Source organism: Physeter macrocephalus, chromosome 8 (genome assembly GCF_002837175.3).
Source record: "Physeter macrocephalus isolate SW-GA chromosome 8, ASM283717v5, whole genome shotgun sequence".
NCBI lineage: Eukaryota > Metazoa > Chordata > Mammalia > Artiodactyla > Physeteridae > Physeter > Physeter macrocephalus.
In genome coordinates this window covers 9815698-9842936 of record NC_041221.1, presented here as the reverse complement: position 1 = coordinate 9842936, position 27239 = coordinate 9815698, and the positions used below count along the sequence as shown (strand labels likewise).

The following is a 27239-nucleotide window of genomic DNA, read 5'->3' as shown; positions in this document are numbered from 1 at the left end:
GTTGTTGTGAGGATTCAATGAGATAATGTATGTGGAAAGCACTTTGTAAATTGTAAAGTGCTACACAAATGTTAGTTGTTGTTGTATCTGAGATGTCTTAAATTTTTTTTTTTCCTTCAGAAATAGTCTAATAAACCTCTAGGGCTTTTCTGTTAAAGTATATTAGTTGGTAAACCTTTGAATAAACAGTTTATTACAATATACGTAAGTATTCTATAAAATCTTTCTTGGGGTTAACTTTCAAGATTTTATGTGTATCTAAAATTCATTTTAAAGACTGCAGGCACACAGTTTGGAAGGGCTCTGCCTTTGCTGCTCTTCACAGAGGAAGACCTCCTGAAATGCCGGTGAATTATGGTTCCCCACCAAATCTTGGTAAGTGAGGTTGACTTTTCAGAGGCCCAAAACCATCTTTTAATTTCTTGACCAACTCTGTAACTGCTATATTAAAACTTAAAAGGTAGTACTGGTAATGTTGCTTCAGATTTGTGGTTTTCCTAAAATTATTACTAAAAGTAATAAAAGTCAATGAAAACAATCTTATTTTAATAAGAAGTCTGTATTAGTGCTTATGGTAGAAGAGAATTGGGAAGAAACTTTGTCTTTAGGATTTCTTGAACATTGATTTTTGTGACCCTCTAGAAATCGTTTTGGAGGTTTTCTTAGCTTTTTACATATTGGCTCCCCCTTAACCACTTTCATTGTTTTTATTTCCTAGTGGAGATACATCGAGGAAAACAACTCACAGGGTGTTCCACTTTTAGCACAGCATTTCCAGGAACTATGTATCAGCATATAAAAATGCACAGAAGGATTCTCGGACATCTATCTGCTGTTTACTGTGTAGCATTTGATAGGACAGGACATAGAATCTTTACAGTGAGTTAACATTTTAAACTCAATTTGGTATCATCTGGAGCACTTTAGTGTGCCTCAGAATTATCGAGAAAATCTTATAAAACATGTAGATTCTATCTTTCCTTTTTGTCAGGAATTTTGACTCAGTAGGTCTGGTGTGGGGCCCACGAATTTACATTTTTATTCAATATCGCGAGTGATTCAGATGCAGATAATCAGGCCTTGTGTATTTTTTGTGATACACTGATTTAGAGCAGTGGTTCTTGAGCATGATCATCAAGGATGCTTAAAAATATGCATTCCTAATACTTCTCCTCCAGGCCATTCTAGACCTACTGAATTAGGTTATAGTATGTATTAACCAAAAACAATCCAAAAAAATCCCCTCTACATTAATCAAAAAGACCCCCTTACCCCCAAAATCCAAATCTCTACAGGTGATTCATATTCACATTGATTAATCATGATCTAAGGAAATTGATTAACAGTGAAAGATTATTTTATAATTGTTGTAAAACTATTTGTAAATATTTGGAATTTAATTTACCATTTTAATGTTTTAAGGGAAAATTAGGGTGGGTAAGAAATTTAAATTTCATTTTTAAGTTGTTGAGACTCAGAGTAGATACTCGAACATTTGCTGAATGGATAGATGCTTGCTGGTACTATAAATTTGAGACTCTGTTGCTTAGTTATTTAAAATGAATGTTCTAGTCCCATTATTTTTTTGTTTTTGGAATTGCCACTTCCTCAACTTGTGAAACATAGATCAGTCTTAACTAACACTTACCAAACTGTTTAGCTTGATGTGAGCTAACTGAACATTTAACCATTGTTAATTGAAATGGGCGAGCCATGAACTTTCAGTTGGACTTATTACATGGCAGAGAATTGGGGGAAAATAGTATTTATAATAGGTCTAAGCCATAGAAATGAAAACTTCAAGGTATCTTTATTATTTGATTTGAAGAAAAAACTATTATAAGTGTTCTTGGCTGTAAGATTCATAATTTGCAGAATATTCTACAGTTGGAAAGAGAGGAGGAGTTATAGACACTTAATTTGAGTGACGTAAATGGTATTTTTTAAATGATAAAAAAGACTTGCTGTATTAACATTTTATTTTTGGGTGTATTTTTTCTCAGGGTTCAGACGATTGTTTGGTGAAGATTTGGTCAACACACAATGGCCGCCTATTATCCACATTAAGAGGTCATTCTGCAGAAATTTCAGATATGGCAGTAAACTATGAGAATACAATGATTGCTGCAGGCAGCTGTGATAAAATAATTAGAGTGTGGTGCTTGAGAACTTGTGCTCCAGTTGCTGTGCTCCAAGGGCACACGGGGTCAATTACATCTTTACAGGTAAACCAGCTTAGTGTGCACATTTGTGTATTATCTCCTTTTCCTTTAAAACTCTTTTTCTTTGGAGATGAGAAATAGTAATATGCTTAGTAGTTATATGCTCTATTTTAAATTTAGTAATGAAGAGAAATATAATTAATCATAGTTCCATGAATCTTGGAAGGGTGATGTAACAAATATATAATGCAGTTAAGAGCTTTATATGAAAGCTTGATGGATGACTTATTGTTTCCTTAAGGTTTATAGTTGAACTGAATGAGTGTCATTACACACTCATGGTGTTAAAGGAGAAAAATAATCAATTTAAGACTTGTGGATTTTGATAAGTGGATTAAATTTGCTGAAATATATTAAATTTTTTCCTTCATTGGGGATGTTAATTTTGAACAACATACACAGTAGACAGAATAGTATGATGAACCCCTATATGCCCATCACCTCAGGCCAATTCTTCTTCAGCCATTTCACCTTGTACCCAAAGCAAATCTTAGATTTCATATCATTTCTTCTGTAAAAACTTCAGTATGTCTTCCTAAAAGACATACTGCGTTTTATTAAAAACATTATCATCACACTTGTTTGTTGATGTTCAAATTTCCAGTTGTTTCATAAATAGCATTATTTTGTTTAGTTTGTTTGAATTAAGAATCAGACAAAGCCTGTACCTTACAATTGCTATAGATTAAAAGAATTTTAAAACAATTGCACAGTCCTGTCCAATTTTTTTTTTTTATAACCACTTGCAGTTTTTTTGAGGAAGTTGGGTTTATCTATAGAGTTCCCACAGTTTGGGTACCATTTGCTTCCTTGTGGAGTAGATAACATGTTTCTTTGTATTTCTTGTAAGTTGGTTGTTGGATCCAGAGCAGTAGTTTTATTTAATGTGCATGAGAATCACTTGGAGGCCTTGTTTAAAACACAGATTGCGGGGCTTTCCTGGTGGCACAGTGGTTAAGAATCCTCCTGCCAATGCAGGGGACACAGGGTCGAGCCCTGGTCTGGGAAGATCCCACATGCCGCAGAGCAACTAAGCCCGTGAGCCACAGCTACTGAGCTTGCGCTCTGGAGCCCGTGCTCTGCAACAAGAGAAGCCACGACAATGAGAAGCCACGACAAGGAGAAGCCTGCGCACTGCAACGAAGAGTAGCCCCCGCTCACCGCAACTAGAGAAAGCCCGCACGCAGCAGTGAAGACCCAACGCAGCCAAAAATAAAAACAAATATAAATAAATAAATTTATATAAAAACAAAAAAGACAAAAAAACCCAAACAAACACAGATTGCTAGGCCCCAGTGCCAGAAATTTTGTTTGATTCAGAATGTTGGAGGTGGGGCCTGAGAATTTGCCTTCCTAACAAGTTCCCAAGTGCTGCTTCTGCTCCTCCTTTACTTATTATTATTATTTTTAAAATTTTATTTCATTATATCTTTTATTTTATTATTTATTCATTTATTTAATTTTAGCTGCGTTGGGTCTTTGTTGTCATGTGCGGGCTTTCTCTAGTTGCGGTGAGCGGGGGCTACTCTTCGTTGTGCTGCGTGGGCTTCTCATTGCGGTGGCTTCTCTTGTTGCAGAGCACGGGCTCTAGGTGCGCGGGCTCAGTAGTTGTGGCTCGTGGGCTCTAGAGCGCAAGCTCAGGAGTTGTGGCGAACGGGCTTAGTTGCTCTGCAGCATGTGGGATCTTCCCAGACCAGGACTCGACCCTGTGTCCCCTGCATTGGCAGGCGGGTTCTTAACCACTGCGCCACCAGGGAAGTCCTGCTCCTCCTTTAGGGACTACACTTTCAGGATCATTGATCGAGAGGCTTGGTTACCTTGAGGTATGCTCTTCCAGGCATTGAATGTCTGGTGGTCTCTGCAGTCGCCTTAGATCCATTAGTACTGAGAATGGTGCTACTCAGTTATTATTATTATTTTTTTTGAAAATTACATTTTGTTAGTAGATAATGATTTGTAAGGCCTTTTTAGACATGTTGGTGCCTCTGATTTGAGTTTGAGTAAAAGACAAGCAGAGTGGTTTCATTTTCATATGTGAATTTACCCAGGGTATATGTTAAGTGGTCTATAAGTAGATTTGGTGTGAAGTTCTGTGATAAAAGTGACTTTTCTCAACTCCTGTGGTCAATATTCTTGAAGAATAAAGACTGCAGACTTATTTTTGAAGGATGACAACTATAATTGGGGTTGTGTTTTACTTTGAAAATGTAAGCAAAATTTTTGATTTGCCTGTTTATTTTTTGTCAAGGAGTATATTGTTCTCTAGAGGATTTCATAGGTTAAAAATTAATTCAAATCCTAGCTATGTTCCACAGGTTAAAAAAATTTGTATTTTGTTATTTGATATGAACTTATAGGCAACATAACAGCAAATAGGAACATTTATAATACTTTTTGAGGGTGTCTGTCTTAAAACCATTAGGGAATTCTTCAGTGTGAAAGTGGAGCTCTGGTCTTCACTGAAAGCCCCATTCTTTTGGTAATGGGGGCCCACATGTGTTTACTACCTACTGAATATATAAAAAAACTACTTGGGTGGTGATAGGTTTTTATACATCAGCAGGCTTAACTGTGCTTGCTAGTGGTTACTCTGAAGTTCAAAGTCAAGCACATGCATGATTTTAGTTATTAATCTTTTTCATGTTCTTTGCCTTGTTGTTACTGGCATGTATAAACCATTTTAAATTTTAGTAAAGGTTTTCTTTTTATCTATTAAAAAAAGATATGTAAGTAATATTGTTTGCAAAAAAATTAGACAGTAGTTAATAGCAAATAAAATTTAAAACTTCCATAATCTTACCATCTAGAAATAATCACTTTCAGTATTTTAGCACACACCTTTCTCATGGGTAGCAGTGTACAGTGTCAATATAATTTACATTCTCAAAAATGTTAGTATTAGACTTAACTGGGTTAGAGGTAGAACGTTTTGTCTTTCTAAGAGGATCAAGTGAACATTCTTCAGGAGTAAAAGACATAATGCAGAGCTGGCAACTAGAAAAGCTGGACGAAGGTGAAAAAAGTATCTGAAGTACTAATATAATGAGAAATTATGGGACCAAGATACAGGAGATAAGGAAAGCCCAGGGAGAGGAACTTGAGTTTGAAGGCATATTCCAGTTTCACAGGAGGTGGCTGAGAAGCTTAGCAGAAATTTTGACAGACTTGTAGGGTTGGGGAGGATATATCTTGGAAGTATGTATGCATAATAAATTCATAATAATTATGCAAATTTCATCAGAGAACTAGAAGTTAGTAAAAAGGAAATTCTAGAATTGAAACATATAACTGAATTTAATAATTCAATGGATGGTTTTAACAGCAGATTAGATCCAACTGAAGAAATCAAAGAGAGAATTAATGAGCTGGAAATGAGGTCAGAAGAAAATAAATAGATGGAAGCACAGAGGGAAGAGTTTGGAATGTACTGAAAGAGATTAAGAAATAGACAGGAAATGCTGAAAAGATTCCACATGTGTATATGTACATATATACCATATGTGTAATTGGAATTCCTGAAGAAGAGGGGAGAATGAAGCAAAAGCTATGTTTGTAGTGATAATAGCTGAGAATTTTGCAAAATACGCTAAAGAAATAAAGCCACAGATTGAAGAAACACTAAGGATCCTGGGCAGAATAAATACACAGACAACTACAATTACTAAACATTACAGTAAAAGCTTTAAAACCGAAGACAGAGAGAAATCAAGTAACCAGAGGGGAAAAAAGAAGGAGTAAAACTGGCGGCTAGCTTCTCAGTAGAAGCAGTGGAAGTTGCTAGACAAAGGAGTACTCTTCTTAAAGTGTTAATAGGAAATGACTGCCAGTCATGAATTCTGAACCTACTGAAAATACCATTAAACTACAGTAAACACATTTTCAGACAAACTGAGAGTTTCTTAGTGATGGAACAGCACTAAGGGGAATTCGAAATAGTATCCATTAGGCAGAGAAGGAATGTGATCCCAGGCTTGGAGTAAGAAAGAAAGAAGAGGTAAAAAAAAAAAAATGTGTGTGGGCAAATGGAAATAAACATTGACTTCATGCAACAAATGTAATGTCTTAGGGTTTTAAATTATATATGGAATTAAACTAACAGTAATAATAGCTTGTATATAGGGAGGAGGTAACTTTAGTATTTGTTAGATCTTTGAATTTTGTAATCTCTAAAATAATTAAAAGACTAGCAAGAGAATATATAACTACGAAGCTTAATAGAGGGGGAAATATGGAATAATAAAAAGGCAAGAAAGGAAAGAAAAGGAAGTGTGGGAAAAGTACTGAGATGATACTAGGATATCATTAAATGGCAGTGTAATCATAGATTACTTGTAAGTGCATTAAATGGTCCAGATAAGAGAGAAAGATTTCAGACATAATTGAAAAACAAACCTCACCTTCAATATAAGGGTATAGGGAGTCTGGATGTAAAAAAAAAGTAAAGGATGGAAACAATTTTCCAAAAATTAACCATAAGAAGGCTGGTATAGCATACTAAGATTAAAAGGCATTAAGGCAAATACCAATTTTAGAGATAAGGAGGGACAATTTATAATGATTAAATGTTTCATTAGGTAGGAAGAAGAGTTCTGAATTTGTATGTGTTCAGTAACACAGCCACAAAATACATTAAGCAAAAATAGAACATATGGGGAAAAATAGACCTCCATAATATTAATGGGCGATAAGCACATCTCTGTCTCTCTCAGTAGTTGGAAGAACAATCTGTGTCATTAAGAATATAGATTTGAACAAGGTAAGTAATAAGCTTGACATTAGAATACTGCGTATTATATTCGCATCATTTCTTTTCAGTCATAAGTGGATTATTATATAAATATTGTCCACATTCCAACCCTTAAACTAAGTTCTCAATAAATTTGAAAATACTGAAAATAATCTTAAGTATATTCTCCAATAGTGCTATTAAGCTGGAAATTGCTAGCAGCCAGAATTAATAGAATAATCCTCACTTTTATAAATTAAGCAATACACTTTTATGTAACCCATGCATCAAAGATGAAATCACAGTAAAAATTTGAGAATATTTTGAGCTGATTAATCGTGAAAATATTATAATTATAACTTGTGGGATATAGAGTTTGGTAGCCAGCCACCAAGATGGTGCCCAGTGCTTCTTGCCTCCTCATACTCTTACCCATTGGTAGTCTCCTTGTTGAATAGTGTTGACCTGTGTAACCTATAGGGTACTGGGAAAGTGATGTAGGGTGACTTCCATTGCTTGATAGTGAAAGGTTATAAGACAGTGGGAGTCACTGTCTTATTCTCTTGACTTGAATGGAAACGTCTGTCTTATTCTCTTGACTCACTTGTCTTGAGGTATGCCCGCTGTGTCATGTCAACAGGACACTCAGACAGCCCTATGGAAAGGTCTTCCTGGTGAATAATTGGAGTCTCCTACCTTAGCCGTGTGAGTCGGCCTTTCTGGAAGCATGTTCTCCATCCTCAGTTAAGCCTGGGCTGACATCTTGACTTCACCCTCAGGAGACCCTGAGCCAGAACCACCCTGCCAAGCTGTTCCTGAATTCTTGACCCTTAGAGACTGTGAAATAATGAATATTTATTGTTGTTTCCAGTAGCTAAGTTTTGGGATACTTTGTTATACAACAGTAGATAATTAATACCCAGCTGAAGTGGTGTTGAAAGGGAAGTTTATAGCCCTCAATGCATATATTAAAGAAAAGGCTGAAATTCAGTGATTAGATGTATTTCTCAGAAAGTTAGAAAAAGAACAGGAAACAATTAAGGATGGAAAAAATAAGCATAACAGTAAAGAGTATCAACAAAGCAAGAAGTTATTTGAATGAAATACTAAAAATGGTGTAAGACTGAGATTAATCTAGGATCAAAATAGAAATATCATAAATAACTATTATCATATTTGAAAAAGGGAATCACTATAGAACCTTCAGACACTAAAAAGTATATTTTAAAAGTTTTATATGGAAAATTTGAAAAAGTGAAATAGGTAAATATCAGAAAAACACTAAGACTGGCACAGAAAGAAATAAAATCTGAATAGACATGTAACTATAAAATGCATTGAATCTGTAGTTAAAATTCTTTCTCTACCTATTAGTATTTCTGTCAGAAATGTTTAACCTGAATCACATGAGGAAGCAGTCAGACAAATCCAAATTAACAGTTTATGAAAGCAGTCTATATCCTTCAAAAGCTTAGTTTCAAAAAGACAAAAGGTGGGAGAACTATTTTATAAGGAAAGTAAAAAATGTGACAAATATAAATATGTGATTTGGATCCTGTCTTTAAGAGAGGAAGAAAAAAAGAAAACCTGTAATGGACATCTGAGAAATTGGGGGAAATTTCAATATTAATTGTATATTAAATGTCTTGAGTCTTAGAAATGTATTATGTAGGAGAATATCTTTGTTCTTAGGAGATACATGCTGAGGATTTTAGGGTTGAAGTGTCATGATGTCTGCAACATAGAGTCAGATGGTTCAAGTCCATCCAGTAGCCAGGGGCAAGTGTGGCAAGATATTATCGATTGGTGAATCTTGGTGACTGGTATGTGAGTGTTCATTGTACTATTCTTGCAACTTTTATGCAGATTTGAAATATTGCGAAGTGACATTCGCGGAAAATGAACGAAACACTATACTATCACTGCAACTGTTCAACATTAGCAAGTACTACTAAGCAAGAAAAAACAAAAATGTATAAATATTGGAAAGAAAGAGAAAAAAATTCTTATTTTCTTTTTTTTGGCCGTGCCGTGTGGCATGCGGGATCTTAATTCCCTGACCAGCGATCTAACCCCTGCTCTCTGCAGTGGAAGCATGGAGTCCTAACCCCTGGACTGCCAGGGAATTCCCCCAAATTCTCATTTTTTTTCAAACAGTGTGATTACCTTCTTGAAAAAGCCAGAGAATCAATGGAAAACGCCTTGACAGATTTCAGTTTAATCTTACAATAGTTGTGGGACCAGATAGTGATAATGGCTGCAGAGTATTGTGAATGTACCAGATGCCACTTAATTATACTTTTTAAAATGGTTAAAGTGGTGAATTTAACGTTGTGTGAATATTACCCCCTCCTCCGCTCCCCCATGCTAATAGCTCTGTCTAGAATGCACATGTGAGCACACAAGAAAGATTTGCATTTTAACAGTTAATAGGACAGCTTACTACCTTTAAATAATGCATTCTTTAATAACAAAATAGAGGATCAACATACATTAAAGACTTCTTATTTTGCCACTGAAAAAGTTGTAAAAGTAGAAGTTATTATGCTCTCAGGCACATGTTATATACTAGATAGTTATTCAGAATGTGTGATTTCAGGAAAACTATTTTGACTTTGGAAGTAGACATGTGAGATTGCAGTACAGAATCGCAAAGCCAAAAGGGACTTTGAGAAATTGCAGTTCTTACTGTTTCCTTTATTTAGAGATGCATGTTACAGTCATCGATGAGTAGCTTTGAGGGTGGTTAAATAAAACATGGCTATACTGCATTTGAGGAAATATTGTTACTTAGAAACAGTAAAAGGAAGGCTTCAAAAGTTAAAAATGCCTGTTGGGTACAAAAAAAAAAATCTCTTAAAATGCAAACTTAAGAGGATTTACCTGGTGAATTCTATTAAAACCTATTAGAACTGCTGAGAGCTTAGTAAAACAGATAGATATAGGACCCATGTCCTAAAACCAAAACTTTCTTATAAACCATCAATAACCAGTTTGCAAATATAATGAAAAAAGTACATAATTCACAGTAGCAACAAAAGCTTCACATAGGAATAAACTTACCAGGAGACGGGAAAGGTCTTAAAAATAATGACAGAACCTTGGGTGGTGGGGAGGGAATAGTCTAAATAAGTGAAAATGTCTACCATGCTCCTGAATCAGGAGAGTCAATGTTGCAAAGATGTCACATCTCCAAATCATGGTATAAAGTCAGTGTATTTACATTTGAAATCCCAGTTGCTTTGTTTTAATGGAACTTGGCATGTTATCAAGTTCATTTAGAAAGAGAAAGATAAGCACAAATAGCCACCCCCCCAATCCCTCAAAAAAACAAAAACCCCTCAACTTTTTGCCATACTAGATATTTAAAAATGCTTTAAAAGATGTTATAGAGAAAACAGTATAGTGTCAACCCAGGGCTAGACAAAAGACATCAGTGAGACAAAATAGAGAGCGACAAATGACTTGTGTATCTGTCATATTAAGTCACCTGTGTGCTAACTAATTAAAATTCTTAAAGTACTCTGTGTTTGCAAGGTTACAAATTTTACCTTGTTTTAATTTTAATTAACAAGAATATCCAATTGTTAATATAATTTCAGTTATTACTTTTAATGGATAGTCTCTAAAACTCATTGTTAGTCCATATGCTGAAACATATCTACTTAGATGTAAATAATCACTTAAAAAACGCTTCATTTCATATATTCGAAGAGAAGGAGCTTAGAAGAAGCTTCGCTGAAGAAAGTCATAGGTTCAAATCCTATCTCTCTTACAAAGTGTATATAACCTTGGGAAAAAGCATGAAACAGAGATAATAAACTATATCTCTCTGGCATGTTGTAATGATAAGTATGTTAATCATACGGAAAAACAAAACCAACCCATTTCTTCCCAACACTTCCTTTTCTCTTAATGGCAATACTGGTCTTACTTTTGCTTAAGCTCCTTTATCTTGAATGTCTCATGAGTCAGCAAGTTGTGTTGCTTCTTTGATGAAGGTAGGGGGTACTGCCCTCCAGTTAAGGTTCTTGGATCAATTGGATTGATTCTTGGTTCTTTATCTTATCTGTTCCTTTTCAATCAATATTGTATACTGCTGTCAGACAGATCTTTGGGTTGCCTTCAGTGTTTTGAGAACTATAGTTAACCTCTTAACTTGCTGTTATTGGGTCCAGATTTTCTATCCATTTAACCCATTTCCATACCACTTCCAAAATGAACACAGTCTTATAGATCTTTCTGTTAACTATCACATATCACATTCCCTCTCACTTTTGTATTTTTGTTCATCTTATTCCTTTGCCTAGTGCATTTTTCTTGTTTTCCTTATATTTTTCTGTCTTTTAAGCTGCCTTAAAAGCTGCCTTTGGTCCAGGATGTCTCTGGACCAAATTGATTTTGCTTTGTCTAGCTTGTTTGTGTAGCACAAATGTTAGCCCTGTTCCGAAGTTACGATATAATTTTTGTGTTTTCTTATAATACTTTTATGGTTTTGTTATTTAAATATTTAAAATGTTGATCACTTGGAATTTATCTTGCTTTACAGTCTGAAGAATGGATCCATTTTTTTCCGAGATTGTTGCACAGTTGTCCCTTTACCATTTATGCATTTACGATCCATTGTTTCCTCCACTGATTGAGATGGCTTCTTTATCTTAAGTCTTGTGTATTAGGGTCCAGTTTGGGCTTCACATTTTTCCATTGGTCATTCTGTCATTGTGTACCTACGGTGCCTCATAGTTTAATCGGCTTTGTGGTAAGTTTCACATTGATAGGACTAGATCTTTACTTTCTCTTTATAAAAGTTTTTCTGACTATTCTTGTTAGTTTTGAAAATAATCATTTATTGAGATCACATTACATTTACAAATTAGAGATAGACTTCATTTTTTACAGGTTATGAGTTTTCACTGCAATAATATCACCTATATTTTGGATTTCTTGTGTTTTACTTAAAGTGTTAGTTGAAGTTAACTTTGAAAAACTGTTTAACTTCAGTAGCAGCTCAGGAAGCTGAATTGTAAATGTTATTCCTTTTTAGTTTAGCCCAATGGCCAAAGGCTCTCAAAGATACATGGTCTCTACTGGCGCTGATGGGACAGTTTGTTTTTGGCAGTGGGATTTAGAATCCCTGAAGTTCAGGTAAGTGACCTTAATTGTGTAGTAAGTTTTCTTTTTTAATGTGTTACAGTTTAGTCTACTGAAATGAAATCTGATTATAAAGAGAAGTTGTGTATTGTGGTTGCCTTTTTACTTTTGAATTTAATTTTCGTTATATACAGCATATGTGCCATATTGACTACTGTTTACACTGTACGATTTAGATAGTTGGATATGGAAAAGGAGCAAAGCCGTGCTGTCTTAGTGGGCACATTTTTTTGAAAAAGAAAAAGTGATAGTATATATGTGAACATTTTGAAAAATGTTAGAAATGTATAATTACATAGGCAGAAATTTAGGCAGGATCATTTAAGAATCAGACCTGGATCATAGCCCTGCACTGCCCAGTGTGTTACCTGCTAGCCACACGTCTCTGTTGGGCACTTCGGGTGTGGCTAGTGCGATTGAGGAATCGAATTATTAATTTAAATTTAACTGATACGGTTCAGTTATTACAAAACTTTTAAGCATATTTCAAACAACTTGAGTATGTGCATTTAGTTTTTCAGCTATAAGTTTTATGCAATCTGAGTACAGATCAAGTATTTATTTATTTTTGTGGTACGCGGGCCTCTCACTGCCGTGGCCTCTCCCGCTGCGGAGCACAGGCTCCGGACGCGCAGGCTCAGCGGCCACGGCTCACGGGCCCAGCCGCTCCGCGGCACGTGGGATCCTCCCGGACCGGGGCGCGAACCCGTGTCCCCTGCATCGGCAGGCGGATTCTCAACCACTGCGCCACCAGGGAAGCCCCCAGATCAAGTATTTTTGATGAAAACTGGTCAAATTGAAATGTATTATTAGTGTCTACTATGCTCTGGAAGATTTGAAAGATTTAATATGAAAGAACCTAAAGTTCTCAATAAAATTTTATTAACATTGATGTGATATTTTGGATATATTGGTTTAAATGAAGTAAAACTAATTTTATCTTTTTACTTATAATGTGGCTACTAAAAAACCCTAGTTTTATCTTTATACTTATGATGTGGCTACTAAAAATTTAAAGTTACACACGTGTGGCTCGCATGCCCTTTCTGTTGGACCATGCTATCACCTGGTGGTTCTACATCCTGCTCTGCAGCCTTGATAATGGATTCTCTTACACTGTCTGAGCTGTAGTCACCTAAATTACAGAACGGGGGTTAGTAGGCTTGCTCTTTCTGTATACTATGTTCTGTATAAGTTGGGGGATTGGACAGTCCTCTAAAATCCATCCAGCTATAACAGCATATGTGGAAATATTTGGTATACTGTGAGGTACTAGAAATAAGATTATAACATTTAAATATGCTAGATTAAAACCAATATTTTAAACCATCTTAATGTGCTAAACTAATGTGTTTTAAAACATCTTCTTTTCAAGTCCACGTCCCCTGAAGTTCACTGAAAAGCCTAGACCAGGCGTTCAGATGCTTTGTTCTTCTTTTAGTGTTGGTAAGATAACTTTAGTGTTTTTTTCTTAGTTTTATTTTAGCATTTTGAATGACCACATTATGAGAGAGAGCTGGCAAAAAGGAGGCTTGAAGTGTCCGTATGAGCAATTCCTGTGCCATGTGCCCTGTGTGTATGATAAACCAAGAATGTGGTTCTTTTAACTGAACTGCATGTTTTTGGTAGTTTAAATTTGTTTTCCACACATCCTGTGAAATTAATCTCCATTTTCTTTCCTTGTACAGTGGACTTGTGTGAAACCTTTCTTTTTGGGAGAGGTCAAAGATCTTTCCCCATAGAAGTCTGAAAATTTGAACAAGTGAACTTTATATTCCATAGCTAGGTTCAGGTGTGTAAAGCTGTTTGGAAAGCAGAGCCCCTTTTCATGCATTTTCAGAGCCGCCGCATCTTAAGGTCATTGTTACAACTAATACAACGGAGGGAAATAGTGAACATTTCCAGACTGAATTAACTTTTAAAAATTAAGCCTCATTTGATGTGTGCTTCCTGCCCCACCCCCCCAGCACCACCAAACAATTCTCCGACACTAGTTGGGTGTCCTATAATTCAACTCAATTCTGACACTACCTACCTAGAGAATAGTGTGAGATCCCACAGGTTAAGGGCTCAGTCCTACAAGATGCCCCACCCACCCTCAGCCTCAGACCAGGTTGTCACCTGTGCTTCTGACTGTTGGGCTGTATAGAGCAGAGATTCCCACAACTTCCTCCTTGGGTTTGATTACTTTGCTAGAGCAGCTGACAAAGCTCAAACATTTTACTCACTAGATTTTCAGTTTATTATAAAAGGATATAATTCAGGAATAGCCAGATGGAAGAGATGGATAGGATAAAGTACGTGGGAAGGGGCACTCTCTGGGTGTGCCATTCTTCTCTGATCTCCACCTGTCCATCAACCTGGAATCTCTCTGAACCTTGCCCTTTTGGGTTTTTTATGGAGGCTTCATTACATAGGCACAGTTGGTTAAATCATTGGTCAACTGTTGATTCAACTCTCTCCCAACTCTCTTATCACATGGTTGGTTCCCCTAGCAGTTAGCTCCCATCCATAGATGCTTTCCAAAAGTCATCTCATTAACATAAACTCTGGTGTGGTTGAAATGGGTCTGATGAAAATCAAGACACCAGTATCACTTCACTTAGGAAGTTCTAAGGGTTTTAGGAGTTCTGCCAGAAAAAGGGATGAAGACCAAATATGTATTTCTTCCTAAAAGTCACAGCATTACACTGCATTAATTTTAAAAGTTCTTTATATAATGAATTAGAAAACGGATTTTTTGAGATAAATTTAGTTTCGGCATAGAGACCTTGCTTAATTTAATATAGAAATTTGGTTAAGATATTTGTTACAAACTGGATTTTTTAAACCTTAAAATTTTTATTTCAGGTGGTATGTTTTTAGCCACAGGTAGTACTGATCACGTAATCAGAATGTATTTTTTGGGTTTTGAAGCACCTGAAAAAGTCGCAGAACTTGAAAGTCACACTGTAAGTATTCACATTTAAAAATTGTGTAGATTGTTAATATTCCTGTTGGTACATAGCCTCATATTGCTAAGGGAAATTGTTACTGATTTTAATTTTAACTTAAATTTAGGGTGAATTGGATTTAAAGGTGAAGCATGATACTGACAAACTCAGCACCTTACGGTGCCACATACTTTGCAGTGGTTATTTCAGCTTTAAGTCCAAACTCTTGATTATGATAATTAATCTGGGTGGATTAGGTTTGAATTGGGTCTGTTTATCTAAACCAAGCTCATGAAATTAGAATGCTGTTTTATCAATGTGGACTAAGATAGATGACTCTCAGTATTCTGGAGTGCTGGTTAGCGGTCAGGTCATCTTTTCTCCTATAGGAAGTTTGTGAAGTTATTTGATAAAAAAAATCACTTCGCATTTTTTGCACATAATCGTCGAGTGAATATGCCTTGTTTTCAGCTACTTAAACCTTTTTTTTTTGATCACTTTCTACACATATCAGTTTTTATACAGATGTAATTAATTGCAAATACCGCTTTAATTTTAGAAGTAGGCTTCTTTTTACTGCATGTGTCTATCTTTGAGACAAGAGCTGTTATCTTAGTCTTATTAGGTTCGTAGTTAGATTCTTTGCACTTAAACGTACAATATATGTTTGAATGGCAGGGTTAAGCAGCATAAGTGCATATCTCTAGCTTTAAACCAAATATGCTTCTGGCTCTAAAACTGAGTGGGTTTTCTTTGTGTACAGACTATGTAGATGATTACTTTTGTGTTTGGTTTTTTTCCCCTCCTTAGGATAAAGTTGATAGTATCCAATTTTGTAACAGTGGTGATCGGTAAGTAAGTGTGTGTGTGTTTGTTTGTTTTTTTAAAATTTTTTAATTTAAATTTTTTTTTATACAGCGGGTTCTTATTAGCCATCCATTTTATACACATCAGTGTATACATGTCAATCCCAATCTCCCAGTTCATCCCACCCCCACCCCCCGCCGTGTTTGTATTTGTGAGTGTGTTTTTAGGTAAATATACTATGCTTCCTATTAGTATAACTAATATATCACTTTGTAGGTATATATCATATTGCAGGTACTTGTTAGTAAATGTAATAATTGAAGGAAAAGTGTCTGGGGCAGGGGGGAAACAATTAAATGTAAGTTTTTAGAATTGTAGTTTCTACAACCTCCTGTGACCAAAAGTAGTTTTTCTTTATCTCACTGCTGGCTAAATGTTTGATTTATAGGAAAATGAGGTGTAAAGATAAATTTGTTATATTTGAGTAGTTAAAATCTTTTCTAATCAATCACTGTGATGTAATGCAACAGAATTATCACTTAAATTATATCCTTTGTGGTCCCCTGTGTCTTTTCAGGTACTTTTCCTAAACTGATTTTTTAACACTTAACTTTATTACATGATTGATTTATTTTTACACATGGCTATGATTTATTTTTACACATGGCTAGCATGAATTAATTTGAGTTTAGAGTTAAAATGCTTATAATGGTGCTTTTGGTCTTACTGTTTCTTCCATACATCTTTAATTGTCCTTCTCCCACCCACTCCCCCTCCAAATACTTAACTGTACATTGTCTTTTCAAAACTCAAATCTATTCGAGAAGCTAGTGATTGAGTTTGAAATGTGCTTTACTTAATAGGGCCAGGCAAATCATAGCAAACCAGATTTTCTCTGTTTAGATATGCGCTAAATTCCCTGTCTTTTGGAATTAACACCTATAGATTTACCTGCAGTCAAGATAGCCACATTAAAAATTTTTTCACTTGAAATATTAACCGTAGCCCTTGGTAGCACATATGTGAGTAGAAGATCTTCTTTTCTTTTAAGGTTTTTAAGCGGTAGCAGAGATGGAACAGCACGGATTTGGAGATTTGAGCAGTTAGAATGGAGAAGCATCTTACTGGATATGGCTACAAGAATCTCAGGGTAAGTTGAGACGGTTTGTTTCTAAGTAGGTGCATCCTAAGTACTTACTTGGTTTCTCCCTCTCTGGTTGGTTGATTGCTTTGTTCAGGGGACTGGAGCCACTTCCTATTAGAAGAGCTACGATCTAAGTGAATGGCTCCCTCCTGCACATCTGACAGATAAATACTTAAACCTCATATATTCTTTTTTTTTTTTTTTTTTTTAAGAATTAATTAATTAATTAATTAACTTTTGGCTGCGTTGGGTCTTCATTGCTGTGCGTGGGCTTTCTCTAGTTGCGGCGAGTGGGGGCTACTCTGTTGTGGTGCGCGGGCTCTAGGCACACGGGCTTCAGTAGTTGTGGCTCGCAGGCTGTAGAGCACAGGCTCAGTAGTTGTGGTGCACGGGCTTAGTTGCTCCGCGGCACGTGGGATCTTCGTGGACCAGGGCTCAAACCCATGTCCCCTGCATTGGCAGGCAGATTCTTAACCACTGTGCCACCAGGGAAGTCCCTGCCTACTATTTCAAAAAATATATAAAAATAACTCAAGTATATCAAATGTGAAAATTTTCAGAAAATTCTACTTTTTGAAGTAGGATTTTTGGAACTTTTAAGAAGTCACTTACAGCTACTTCTGGCGAAAAAAGCAAACAAACACACTTCATTTAAGTTTAAAAAAATTGGGCTCCAGTGAGAGTGAAAATTTTTCTTTTTGTATGCTGAAATTTTGGTTTGTAAAATGGCACTGAAGGCAAGTTTGTCTAACTGTCCCCCTCCCTCAACCTCCAAAGTCTCAAAAACATATCTTGAGCATCTCTGAGATAAGTTTAGTACTTTCCAAGATTAATATTACAGATTTCAAATACATTGCTTTTTTGGTTTGTATATTTTGGGAGGCAATACAGGTGGTGGAAAGAATATGTGTTTTGGAGTCAGACCTTTGCTCAAATACCATTTACACTGTTCATAGCTATATAATTTTGAGAACATCATTTAATATTTATTAATCTGTTTCATCAACTGGGAAGTGAGACTACCTGCCTTTAAGTATTGTTGGCAATTTTAAATCTTGAAAATTTCTAGCACTGCTTGGTCTAGAGTAAGGCATATCAATGTTCTTAGCAGTTTTTCTGAGAAATGTTACACATTTTAGATCTTCATGTCTGCTTTAGTTTTATTAATAGTAGGAGAAATTAAATTAACCCATTCTTTGCTGTGGCTCAAACAATTGGATTTGAAAATAAATTTGATATTAATATTTTTGTGGAATGATCTGTGGTAGAGAATGGAAAGAATACATACTAGAAATCTGATAATCCTTGTTCACAAACAAATCTTTACAGTTATTTAAAAATGTTACATCTGGATATTTAGAAGCATCTTAGTGTGAAAGTGAATAATAATGAAAGAATGGCAGTGAAGAACATTTGAAATGGTATTCGCCCATGAACGATTATTTTATTAGGCAAAATAGGAATACCATTGTAAAAACTTGAATAAAAATTTTTAAATGAGACTGAAAACTATTTATTTTTCTTGTTGTCACCCTCTCTTCATGGAGAGAACTTTTCTTGTATTTTCCCTCATGGTGGAAATATTCCTTTCTCATTTAAAGTTTTACTTATTTCAAATCTTGAAAGGCAGTGTTTTCTGTGTGTAAAAATTGATGGATATGTTTGTTTTAGTGTTCTAATCTTGGCTAATCAACTTGATGAAATGGAACACGTCTGTTAGTAAATTCAAATGAAGCGTGGAGGGTCTTAGCCTGTATTCCATTTTGTCATTTATTTATTTATTTGGCTGCATTGGGTCTTAGTTGTGGAATGTGGGATCTTCGTTGTGGCATGCAGGCTTCTCTCTAGTTGTGGCGCACGGGCTCCGTAGTTGTGGCACGTGGCCCAGTTGCCCCGTGGCATTGGCATGTGGGATCCTGGTTCCCCGACCAGGGCTCAAACCCGTGTCCCCTCCATTGGAAGGTGCGTTCTTAACCACTGTGCCACCAGGGAAGTCCCCTTTTGTCTTTTATGTTACACTTCCTCTGACCAGTCTAGTTAGAGTTATTTTCTCATTTGTGTTCCATGGTGCTTACATAGATAGGTGTTACATAGCACTCATTCCATATACTTGTAGCTGTTTTCTTTAAAATACATGTTTATTATATGGTTAATCATTTCTTAGAATGTGCTCTATGATTTCAGTAGGTCCCTCCAGTCCCCCCAACCCCATACTACTGACTGCTGTATTTTATACAGAAGCTTTGTATGTTGCTTTCATAAAGGCAGCAAAACACTGCAGACGTGTATCCGAGACCGTTCTTGGCAAGAACCTATAGGAACAGTTTATAGGGAAGTAGAAAGAGATGAATGCAGCTCATTTACAGTTCAGCAAATTGAGAGCCTGTGTCAGGCACTTTACTAGACATTGGGGTCATGAAGATGAATTACCTTCTTTCTGTCTTCCTGAAGTTTTTTGTCATCTATAGAGAGTGAAGCAGTTGAAAGTATTACTTATAGGGCTTGGGGTCAGGAGAAGGGAATAATTAGAAAAGAGGTAGAGAGAAAAAGCTTTGCTTTTATGAGCAGCGGCGGGATTCTGAAATCTGCCTGTATTCAGTCTCCGAACTGTTTGTAAATCATCCCTTACCGCTCGGGATTTTGCCCTTATCTGTTTATAGATAACCTTTTGCGGGTCAGATGTGATGAACTCTCTGTCGGGTTGGTAAGGTATGGACATGAGCTGGATTATTTTAGTTATTTTTGTATCGATGAGGGATTGTGTACATTGTACAGGCTCCTACACATACAGCATTGCACATTTCATATTTTTTTTCTTAGAGATTTATCTTTAGAAGAGGAAAGGTTTATGAAACCCAAAGTAACAATGATAGCTTGGAATCAGAATGATAGCATTGTTGTCACAGCTGTGAATGATCATGTCCTCAAAGTGTGGAATTCTTACACTGGACAACTGCTTCATAACTTATTGGTAGGTAGTTTTTATAAAATATAACAAATCAAAAATTTTTGAACTATAATTTTATTTCTAATAAACATGTTTCATTTATATTATCAAATGAATAGAAATTTGTATATATACTAATGTATAAATTACTGTCATTAATATATATTTAAAAACTCTTATACACTGTGACAATATGGGCTTTTAATTTTAAATTTATAACTTGCAAACTGTCCTTAACTGTATGACTTTGTTGAATAAAGGGACATGCTGATGAAGTATTTGTTTTGGAGACACATCCCTTTGATTCCAGAATTATGTTATCTGCAGGACATGATGGCAGCATATTCATATGGGATATTACAAAAGGCACCAAGATGAAACATTATTTTAATATGGTAAGTGGAGTGAGAGGTATCTTCATGCATGTTTGCATTTGTTTCAAGTATTTGGATAATGAAGTGTAGCCAGAAACCGATCTGCATATTTCGGCAGTTTATATTTCTAGAAATCAGGGTACTACTTAGTCTGATAAATATCTAATAGCCATATATACATACATACATACAAATGTGAAATTAATCTGTATAACATTCACATGAGGGAAAGATTTTCAAAATTTATTTATTTAGCTTTGTGTGTGTGGATTTGTCCCCATCTGTGTTTAAATTGGCAAAATTATGGTAATTCACACAACTTTTTCACTATTTAAATTTATTAAAACATTTGATAATAAGGACTTCCTGGCCATCCAGTGGTTAAGACTCAGCACTTCCAATGCTGGGGAACTAAGATCCCACATGGCACGTGGTGCGGCCAAAAAAAAAAAAAATTGATAATAAAAAATAATACTCAGTAGAGTCGTCTAGGGAATCAAACATCATTGTTTGTTTTTCAGCATTTCTTCTTTTTGCACATGAATATTTGAAAACCAGATTACAATCTTATTGCATGTTTTTAGAATTTCTTATACATAACTACAATACAGTTACCAAAATAGGCAAATTTAACATTGATAAAGTAGCATTATCTAATCCAGGTTTACATTCAAATTTTGTCAGTTGTCCTAATAATGCCTTTATAGTTAAATTTTACCCCTTGGACCAGGATCTAATTCAGAATCATGCATTGTATTAAGTAGTTACGTATCTCTAGTTTTGTAAGATCAATAATTCTGCCTTTTTTTTTTCCATATTATCTTGCCCTTTTACAGGCAAGTAATGTTACAGGATATCTCTGTTTTGTCTGATATTTCTTCATGATTCAGTACTGTTTCACATTTTTTTGATGTAATAAAACAAATGATAGTGTGCCCTCCATGCATTGTATTAGAAGGCACATGATATTTATATGTTCCACTGTTATATGGTGATAATTATTAATATTTGGTTAAGGTGGCATCTGCCAAGTTTCCCCACTGATTTTTTTTTTTTTTTTTTTTTTTTTTTTTTGTGGTATGCGGGCCTTCCTCTGCTGTGGCCTCTCCCGTTGCGGAGCACAGGCTCCGGACGCGCAGGCCCAGCGGCCACGGCTCACGGGCCCAGCCGGTCCGCGGCACGCGGGATCCTCCCAGACCGGGGCGCGAACCCGGTTCCCCCGCATCGGCAGGCGGACGCGCAACCACTGCGCCACCAGGGAAGCCCCTCCCCGCTGATTTTTAAAATAGTTGTTTTTTTCTTTGTAAATTTTAAACTGATTTTTTCAGAGGCTGTGTAAATTTCTAGTTCCTCATTAAACGTACACAAATATCAGTATCCATTGAAGGCTTTCTAATGGCATCGTTCTTTACATATTTATTAGTTGGCATTCTTGCACATAGTTTTGTAATCTTTTCTCATTTTATGTAAAGAATGTTTTTCAAACCCTTAAATATTTTTTAAGAATTTGCAAATATATTTTTGACGGTAAATTCAGCCTATCTTAGAAGTATGTTACCTATATAGTTAATTTACTGTTGTTGAGTATTTAAGTGGTTTCTAAAATATGCACAGCAACAATACTTTGAATGTTTTTATACATGGCTGTTTAGGTAGATCCCTGATTATTTCCTTGGGATAAATTCTGAGGGAAATGTGTAAAAGGGCTTGTACATTGTTAAGACTTTTGATGTATATATATATATATATATCTCATATATATATGATAGGTTTTATAAAATTACTCTTCAGTTTATATTGAGATCCAGTTCAAACTATAATTAATTTTTGAGGCAGTATAGTAGCATCCTATAGGTGAATGATTCTTAGATATTTGATTGAAGACCATCTTAGTTCATGTGTTCCATGTCTTTGTTTTTTTTGACCTTAAAATTTTAATTTCAATGTGCTTACACTGGACAGTTTCTTCAACAAACAGTTTAAAATACAGTTTTTTATTTATTAACATTAAGTGCACTAAAACAACTCAAATAGCCTGACCCAAGTACATCATTAGGCGTCTCTGAAACTTGCATCTCTGTTCAAATTACTGGAAAAAGAACTAAGCCTTCTTCAGTTTTTCTATGGCCTTAAAATTCATAGGTACATCCATCTTTTAATTAGCCTTTAATAAAACTCGATAGGAACATTACATACTAAATTTATTAAAACAGAAAACTACATTAATTCAGGCTTTAAACAGAATATAAGCTAAAATAACCTCTAAGCCAAGGAGTAATCTGAAAAAGGTCTCAAACGGGCAACGATGATCTTATTTCCAGTCAGACACCAAAAATTGGCCTTGTATACTGAATTCTTCTTACCTTTACTGCTCAGATGAGTCTCCTAATTCTTTAAGGCTATAGACAAATTACTTAGGGTTGTAAAGTACTAACAAAAACATTGTTTCATTAAATAAATAGTTAACATAATGTGACTCTGACGTGTTCTCCAGGCACAGTTGCAGGTCGGATTTTGTCAGGAATCATTGTGTAGGTCTCTTCAGACTGCAGGTAAAAACCGGAGTCTGTCTTGCTCTGCCTAGGTAGGGTTGCCCACTTGGGAAGACTTCCTTCTCAGCAGGTACCCTTAGCAAAGCTTTTGGTGCAGTGAGTTCCACATGTATGATAGGAGAGTAGCTGCCACCATCTTTGCTTTACCAGCCAAGGGCCTTCCCCTCCCCACCCTCCTCTGCTTTACTTGGACTGAAGGTCTCAGGCTAGAGGTGTGAAGTGGTGCCAGGGTGCAGGTTGGGCTGTGGTGGAGGTGGCTCTTCAAAGGACCCTGGGGGTGAATCTGTGTAATAAGAGGGAAAATATTTACACATTTTTTTCCTTTTTATGTTATGAGAGAATGCAAATTTGTATACAGGGATTATCTTATTCAGCAAGTCCCTAAATATCCCAATACCTTAATGTTTTTCCCCCATTTTGTTAATTGGCACTCATTCATGTGTGGTATAGCAGTAGTGAATTGTTGCTTTTCGAGCGGGTATTTAGGTATGTATGTGAGTTTGTTTTGGCAGTTAGTTGGGTGGATGAATCCTTTTTCCAGTGCTGATTTAACTTGTCCTAAAGTTTAATTATTGGAAAGTTATAGGCCGAGACAACAAATAAGCATAGCTCTACACTATTGAGTTAATGAAACAACTCATTTAACTATAAATTGATAGTACTAAACTACTGTAATTTACAGTTAAAAAAAAAGAATAAAACAGTTTAAAAGTTATCTGTTTAAGGCAACATTCGTGATGCACTTAGAGTATCCTTCCTGAAATTTGTGGCAGTTTGAAATAAGGTAGTTGCAGGTGCAGGCATTTACATATGCACCCTTGAGACTTTGCAGCATTACAAATTTTGCATTTCCACTTAGTCATCTAAGTGGAAAGCTTAAACTCCATAAAAGTATTGGTTTTAGTTCATGAATTCCAAACTTTATTACTCTTTAATCATTTCCCTTGTAGGTTGTTAATCAAAAGATTTTTGTTATATATTGAAAGAAAAGTTTGTGAAATTGTCATTCACATGTAAGAAGTAAAGAAAGCCTTCATTTTGGATTGGTTTATGATCCTTCATTTGATCAGTTTGAGAACTAATTCTCAGAAGATCTTTCGAGATTTTTTTCTAGGCTAGTGGTATCTAAAATGAATTTTATTTTCTGAAAATATTAACATGTGCCTAACGAAAAATTTGTTTAAAAATTTTTTTTTCCAGAAGTTGATATAGCAAAAGCTCTTACATAGAAATGATTATACATTTTTCCCTCTGTGTTTCCTAGATTGAAGGACAAGGACATGGAGCTGTATTTGACTGTAAGTTTTCACAGGATGGACAGCATTTTGCTTGTACAGATTCTCACGGTCACCTTCTGATATTTGGTTTTGGATGCAGCAAGCCATATGAAAAGGTCATTTCATATACTTTCTTATAGCATGTAAAATAGTTATAAGGGATGTTTTGAAAATAGGTTAGATGTATTGATTTGATTTTTTTGTCTTTTCAAATAAAGTTAACTGGTTAATAATTTATTTTCTTTAACATGTATAAACCTCAAAATATCCATTTGTAAACTTCCCTTTTCTAGATTCCCGATCAGATGTTCTTCCATACTGACTATCGGCCACTGATTAGGGATTCTAATAATTATGTCTTAGATGAGCAAACTCAGCAGGCTCCTCATCTTATGCCTCCACCGTTCTTGGTAGATGTAGATGGAAATCCTCATCCAACTAAGTATCAGAGATTAGTACCAGGACGAGAAAATTCTGCAGATGAACATTTGGTTCCACAGCTAGGTTATGTGGCAACAAGTAAGTTCTAAGTCTTTTGTTTTGTTTTGTTTAATTTTTAATTTGAAAAATGTAAGTAATAATACAAAGAACTCCTGTACTTTCAGATTCACCAGTCCTTAATATTTTGTTTTATTATTGTATCTCTAGATACATATTATTGTTTTGAACCATTTGACACTTAAGTTCTGGCCCTCATGTCCATTTACCCCTAAATACTTCAGTATGTATTTTCTAAGAACAAAGATATTTTCATATGTAATCATAAACAGTTATCAAAATTAGGACATTTAACAATTATATAATACTGTTATCAAATCTATAGTCTGTAATCAAATATTATTGTTCTAATAATGCCTGTTACAGCTTTTTTTTTCTCCCTTGATATAGATTTTAATTTGGGACTGCACATTAAATTCAGTTGTCATTGATTAAGTTCAGGTTATGCATTTTGGAAAGAAGACAACATAAATGGTATTGTAGCCTTCCTGGAGTATCATGTCAGGATGCTTATGATTGTGTTTTGTGCACTTATTGGTGACGCTGACTCTGAACACTTGGTATCTGCCAAGGTTTTCCACTATGAATTTTTTTTCTCTTTGTAATTATTAAGTAGCTTGTGGTTTAAATAACCTGTTCTATTTCAAACTTTTAGGATCCAGTGATAATTTTTGCCTGACTTAGTTGTTACTCTGAAGGTTGCAAAACCGTTTTCTAACTCTGTTATCATTGCATCTGCATTTTATCATTAGCTGGCCATCTGCTACTCTCCCATTTATTTATTTATTTATTTCGCTTATTAAGTTTTAATATGGACTTCCGGGTTGTTCTATAGTGGGTTACAATCCAGTACTATCATTGTTTAGTTGCTCATATTATCCTTGGATTTGGCTGGGAGAGCCCATTCAAGCTGAGTTTTGTATATTTTCCCAAGTCCCCATCATTCCTTGAGCACTTGAGCACTTCCTTACTTTCTGGCAAAAGATGTTCCAGTCCCGTCTCGTACTTTGCCTGTCGTAGCCAAGTACAGAGTTTTTTGTTTTGTTTGTTTTTGTATTTGTTCATGGCAGTGTAGTGTTTTTCCCTAATATTAAATGAAGAAAAAAGATGCTTCTATTTTGTTTGGATGAGGATTAATTTACTGAAACTAAATCACCTTAAGGTTAAAGATTAATGTAAATCACTATATGTTTACTCTTTCAAATTTTTTTTATTAGTTTGATTGAAGTGTACTTTATATACAACAAAATTCACCACTTTTACGTGTACAATTCAAATGAGTTGAGAAATGTTAAACAGTCATGTAAACCACTACCACAATCAAGATACAGAACATTTCCAGTGCCCCCAGAAGTTCTCTTGGGCCTGTTTGGAATTAGTCCTCTCCCTTCTCCTGGCCCTTTGTAATGACTGTTTTGTCACTTTGATTTTTCCTTTTTAAGGAATTTTGTATAAATGAAATCATACCATATGTAGTCTTTTGTGTCTGGCTTCTTTAACTTAACATGGTGCTTTTGAGATTCATTCCTATTGCAGGCATCAGTTGTTTTTTTCCTGTTTATTGATAGTGCAGGATTGTATGGATATACCATCATTTATCTATACACTAGTAGCTGAAAAACATTTGTCTTTTTTCCATTTTGTGGCTGTTTTGAGGAGTGCTGAAATATCCAACTATCCTGTGGATTTGTCTTATTTTTTCCTTCAGTTCTCTCAGTTTTTGCTGTATGTATTTTAAAACTCTGTTATTATGTACGTACACATTTCAGATTGTGCTCTTGGTGAATTAATTCTTTTTTTTTACAATTTCATTTATTTTTGGTTGCGTTGGGTCCTCGCCGCGCGCGAGCTTCCTCTAGTTGTGGCAAGCAGGGGCTACTCTTTGTTGTGGTGCCCGGGCTTCTCATTGCGGTGGCTTCTCCTGTTGCGGAGCACGGGCTCTAGGTGCGCGGGCTTCAGTAGTTGTGGCACGTGGGCTTCAGTAGTTGTGGCTCGCGGGCTCTAGCGCACAGGCTCAGTAGTTGTGGCCCGCAGGCTTAGCTGCTCTGCGGTATGTGGGATCTTCGCGGACCAGGGCTCGAACCCGTGTCCCTTGCATTGGCAGGCGGATTCCCAACCACTGTGCCCCCAGGGAAGCCCTGAATTAATTCTTTCATCATTATGAAATGTACCTTTTTATCCTCAGGAGTATTTCTTGTTTTGAAGACTATTAACTTTGTTTCATATTAAAGTAAATAATCCAACTTTTAAAAATTAGTGTTATCATGGTGTATCTTTTCAATTCTTCTAACCAATATGTCTTTATATTAAAACAGATTTCTTGCAGGCAGCAATCCAGTCTGATAACCTGTCTTTTAATTGGACTATGTAGACCATTTACATTTAATATAATTATTAGTATAGTCAGGCTTAAAGCTCTACATAATGCTACTTGTTTGTCTTTATCCTTTCTGTTCTTTGTGCCTTTTCTCCTTTTTTTCCAAACTTTTTTGAAGTTGCTTATTTTTTAGTGTTTTATCATTATTGCCTCTAATGTTTTATTAGCAATACCTGTTAGTCTCACTTTTTTTTTTTTTTTTTTTTTTGCGGTACGTGGGCCTCTCACTGT

At 35.6% G+C, this 27239-nt stretch overlaps 1 protein-coding gene across 4 annotated transcripts in view; it reads left to right on the top strand.

Moving 5' to 3' along the window:
* BRWD1 (bromodomain and WD repeat domain containing 1) overlaps positions 1-27239 on the top strand; it is a 131377-nt gene that overhangs the window by 27898 nt on the left and 76240 nt on the right. For 3 of the 4 annotated variants that reach the window (XM_024120255.3, XM_055086411.1, XM_024120252.3), the window contains exons 6-17: positions 277-375; positions 719-879; positions 2004-2225; positions 11993-12093; positions 13475-13545; positions 14950-15050; positions 15843-15883; positions 16891-16989; positions 19804-19954; positions 20191-20325; positions 24121-24249; positions 24427-24652. In XM_024120255.3, coding sequence (XP_023976023.1) covers positions 277-375; positions 719-879; positions 2004-2225; positions 11993-12093; positions 13475-13545; positions 14950-15050; positions 15843-15883; positions 16891-16989; positions 19804-19954; positions 20191-20325; positions 24121-24249; positions 24427-24652 — 1536 coding nt within the window. Of the gene's footprint in view, positions 1-276; positions 376-718; positions 880-2003; positions 2226-11992; positions 12094-13474; positions 13546-14949; positions 15051-15842; positions 15884-16890; positions 16990-19803; positions 19955-20190; positions 20326-24120; positions 24250-24426; positions 24653-27239 lie in introns of those variants that run through there. The other variant, XM_055086412.1, reaches the window with a different exon arrangement.